This window comes from Macrosteles quadrilineatus, unplaced genomic scaffold (assembly GCF_028750875.1).
Source record: "Macrosteles quadrilineatus isolate MER2022 unplaced genomic scaffold, UCM_ALF_1.0 Scaffold_2__2_contigs__length_208266976, whole genome shotgun sequence".
Taxonomy (NCBI): domain Eukaryota; kingdom Metazoa; phylum Arthropoda; class Insecta; order Hemiptera; family Cicadellidae; genus Macrosteles; species Macrosteles quadrilineatus.
This window is the reverse complement of record NW_026542595.1, coordinates 185,844,396-185,848,331: the sequence shown is the minus strand read 5'-3', so window position 1 is coordinate 185,848,331 and position 3,936 is coordinate 185,844,396. Positions and strand designations below refer to the sequence as shown.

At 34.1% G+C, this 3,936-nt stretch overlaps 1 protein-coding gene across 1 annotated transcript; it reads left to right on the top strand.

The window, feature by feature from the left end:
* The first annotated feature begins 233 nt into the window (after window positions 1-233).
* On the top strand, window positions 234-2,182 carry LOC128986201 (class A basic helix-loop-helix protein 9-like). Its single transcript, XM_054406412.1, has one exon. It carries the CDS (start codon window positions 411-413, stop codon window positions 1,287-1,289), a length of 879 nt encoding a protein of 292 aa, XP_054262387.1. The 5' UTR covers window positions 234-410; the 3' UTR covers window positions 1,290-2,182.
* The last annotated feature ends 1,754 nt before the right edge of the window (window positions 2,183-3,936 follow it).

The window sequence follows — 3,936 nt, the reverse complement described above, 5'->3', positions numbered from 1 at the left end:
CTCTTTGTAAAAGCCTATTACAGAACCAACTTTAAAAATACACAGTGAGCCAGTTCATCATAGAAGTGACATTTGACGTGTAGCGGTGGAGACCCGAGTGGTCGGTGTGACGGGTGGCGCTTGACTATGACTCACGGTCGTGTGGTGGTGGCTGGCGCTGGAGACTCCAGTTCTGCAGGGCTCCAGAGAAGAGTTCAGTCGCTCGCTGGTCGTCCTTCCAGTCGGCCGTGCACTTCTCCCGGGTCTCCAACGGTCAGAGATCGCCGATTCGTATGTCGTGTTATCAATCTGTGAAGTTCGAGTGTTGAGTATTTGTCAGTTCGTTAAAAAATCATTATGTGATTTTTGTTTTATTTTTAGTTGTAATTTGCTTAGTTAATTTGTTCTTTTAATATTCTCTTCGTCTAAGAATGGACTCTACGGACTTAAACAACAACTCAGCGGAGGAAAAGATTTACTCGCTCCGTCCCAGAGCTTCTATCAAGAGTAACCGGGAGTTCGACCAGGAGGAAGACATTTGGAAGCCACGAGGACGGACCAAGAAGAGGACGAAACAGAAGTCAGCGCCACTCAGCAAGTACAGGAGGAAGACTGCCAACGCGCGAGAGAGATCGAGAATGAGAGAGATAAATGAAGCTTTTGAAGCTCTACGAAGAGCTGTGCCTCATCTGAACTCTAATAGTGAGAATCCCGGTGAAAAGATCTCGAAGATAATGACTTTACGATTAGCTATGAAATACATCACAGCTTTGAGTACCGCGTTGCAGGAACCTTGTTTCGGGGAGACTTCGCTGAGCGATGTGATGCTTAGTTGTGAAGGGATGTTGACTCCGGGGTCTATCAGTGAACCGTCAGAGTTTGGTGATGACTTTTTCGCGACACAGTTGCCCAGTGAGTCTATGTCATCTACGTCCCCTTCCTACGATGTCCCTGGTTTGGTGACTCCTCCATTGAACGACACCTTGCACCTCCCCCCGTTCAACCACCTCCGTCCCGAACCCGTAGCGCAATCAACGCAGGTATCCTTACCATCCTCTAGTACACTTCTTCAAGCTCTAACTTCAGAAAAGATACCTTATTTACATCAAAATCAACCCATTATGCGGAATAACTGTGATCTTCGTAGCCACACATTGACGCCTCCTGACGACCTGTGTAGAAACTCTTTCAGTTACCAGTTTAAAGAAAACTCTTTACCCTCCTCGACCTTCGCGACACCCTCATTCCTGACTGATTTTGACGGGCTTCCCTCACCAGCGATGGACTTTGAGGACTTATTCATCAAGTGATTGGTAAAAACCGAGTTTAGAATGTGATCACGTTTGTGAAATTTTTCCTCCTTAAAAGCATTTCAGAAAGTGTTCATGAAGGTTGTGAGTAAATTTTAAATTTTATTTAGAATCGGAACTGTAAATATAGTTATCATATATTATTTAGCCTCTACTCTGAGTGGGTTGAACTCATCGAGCAAAAGTTATAATAACTGAAAATCAATTTTAAGCAGAATTGCAATTTTTTGTTTTTTTGTTTAACGATTTTATAACATTCTATAATTTCAGAGCAAGAAACTGGTTCCAATTTTTGTTTTTTGGTATTAATGGAACAATTATATACGATGAGGTTAAAAATTCTCATCATAAATCATATAGTGGATGTTTCAGGGGACGTATTTATGTACATTTTCTCATAAAGAATATTTATTTCCTGTAAGAAAGTTTTGGAAGAATTGTTACTATATCAGATTAAAACTGAAGGCCTTTGCTTGTAGTTAATCTAAATTAAAACTGGGTAAAATCAAAAGATTTCTTTATAGAAGACTGACTTTTATAGCCAACGTAATATCTTTTTGGGTCCCCCATTGCTCTTGTGAGGACTTTAAATGTGTAATATTTAACGAATGTACTCAATAAATGTTAGTGTACAACCATTACCTTGGGTTACGATTTGCATACATTCACATATATAACCGAGGGACTTAAAAAATAATTTTACTTTATATCGACTTGAGAAAACTTGTTATATAAAAGGCATGTTATCAGATGAACCTTCTTTGCGAAACATACCAATTTTTATTTTATTTAGTATTGGAGGCTTTGTATAGTGTAAGATTAGTTTTCAATCCTGTTTAGTTAATAAGTGCCATTGTTTATACCATTTGTTGAAATGTATAGTAAAGATTTTTATGAAGACGTATTTTATGGTACTATTTCCCCTGAACTTCGACGCCTTTTTGATACAATTCCTATAGACATTGCTTTACAAAGTGCAATATATTTACAAAATATTAAATATTACAAGGAAGCATAAAATTATCTTTTAATCCTTTATGTGTGTCAAATCATTATCATATTCGATCAATTTGAATTAAATACTTTCTACGTATTTTTACTATAAATAAATAACTAATTTAGACTACTTTATATAATGATCTAAGATAAGTACTTTAAACATGTATAGTATCTTATGTAGATTGCTGCTGGAGCTGTGATAGTGATACGTTTAAATTTGAAGTTTGAAGTTTAAATATATTAACTCAGTTCATTATTGGATATCCAAAGTTAAATTGCTTACCTGCTTGTAAAAATACATATAATGTACAAGATTGTATAGAAAGTTACATCGTTTCAAGAGCGGTAATTTTATTACATACAAAGTTTTTCAGTATATCGATTAAATTCCATTGATGCCCGATCTTTGCATGAGTTAGGTGATATATTATCACAGGATCTGTCATAATACCACCAGTTTACCATCTATTGGAGGAGAGTTTAGGGAAATATTACGTTACATTAAAGTAAGTATGATTATACTGAATACACAACCGCCAATTTTACCCAAATGAACCCAGTAAAATGTTATTTTAATCGATATTGATAGCATTTTAAATTACCAATATCGTACACAACTCTTTAATTAGGTGTTTTAGATTTATTATTTAACTAATTTAATGGCTGTGTCATGGCTTGTCATTAAGATATGTTGTTCGGAAAGTTAATGTAGTAAAATCTAAAAATCATCGGTTATTAATTTGGTTTATTAAATCAGTGGTATTTTTTTGTATTAGTATAATGTGCAGAAACTATGAAGTGTTATTAAAGGAGTTTCTAGAAAGTTAGTTTGAAGCATATTTAATAGATAATAGTTGATTATAATGATTGTGAACAATGTTTTATGATTATTTATTGAATCGGTTGTGGTTATAGGTATTGCCGGAAAAATTATCTATATCCCAAAGCAGTCAACTTATAATTTAGTAATTTGGTTTGATTATTATGATTGCACTGCAACTTAATCAAACAGTAACTATATAGATGTGAAGCAGGCAACAAGACACAAAGAGGTCTATAAGTGTAATGTTTACAGTGCCAAATCCATTGCAATGCTTCGAAAAACATAAAAAATCACCTCAATTCAATAGTCAAGCTGGATAGAATACCCTTCTTTTGGATTAAGAATGGTTAACTGCATTCTGTTAATAAAATTACATGAAAATAGTTAATCAGTATCTTTATGACTCTAAGATGTTAGCTTTAATTTAAAAAGTGATTTTGAAACTATGGATAAATAAAAAGAGTAGTTGGTTAAATAAGTTAGTAGGGCATATTTTTTTAAATTTATAGTTACTCCTTCCCTCGACGAAGCTTCATATCAATTAGCTATAAAAAATAAATTGAAATTTTTAGTAATTACGTTTTAAATAGTTAAATATTTATTTCGTAAACTAGCAATGCGGTTTTTTACTTTACATTTATTGCATTGTACATTTACAGTTTAAATAGATAGCATGATAGTTCATTTAATGAAGCGTTTAAAAACGTCGTCGATTACTTTGTAATGGATTCAAATAAGAAGAATACTTTTATGTGTGTTTAAAGTGGTATTTGTAGTGTTAACGTTCTTCATATACACTTAAGCCAAACTTATTACTGTATAGCT

Coding starts and splice junctions, on each gene's coding strand:
- LOC128986201 (XM_054406412.1), top strand. CDS start 411: ATGGACTCTACGGACTTAAACAACAACTCAGCGGAGGAAAAGATTTAC.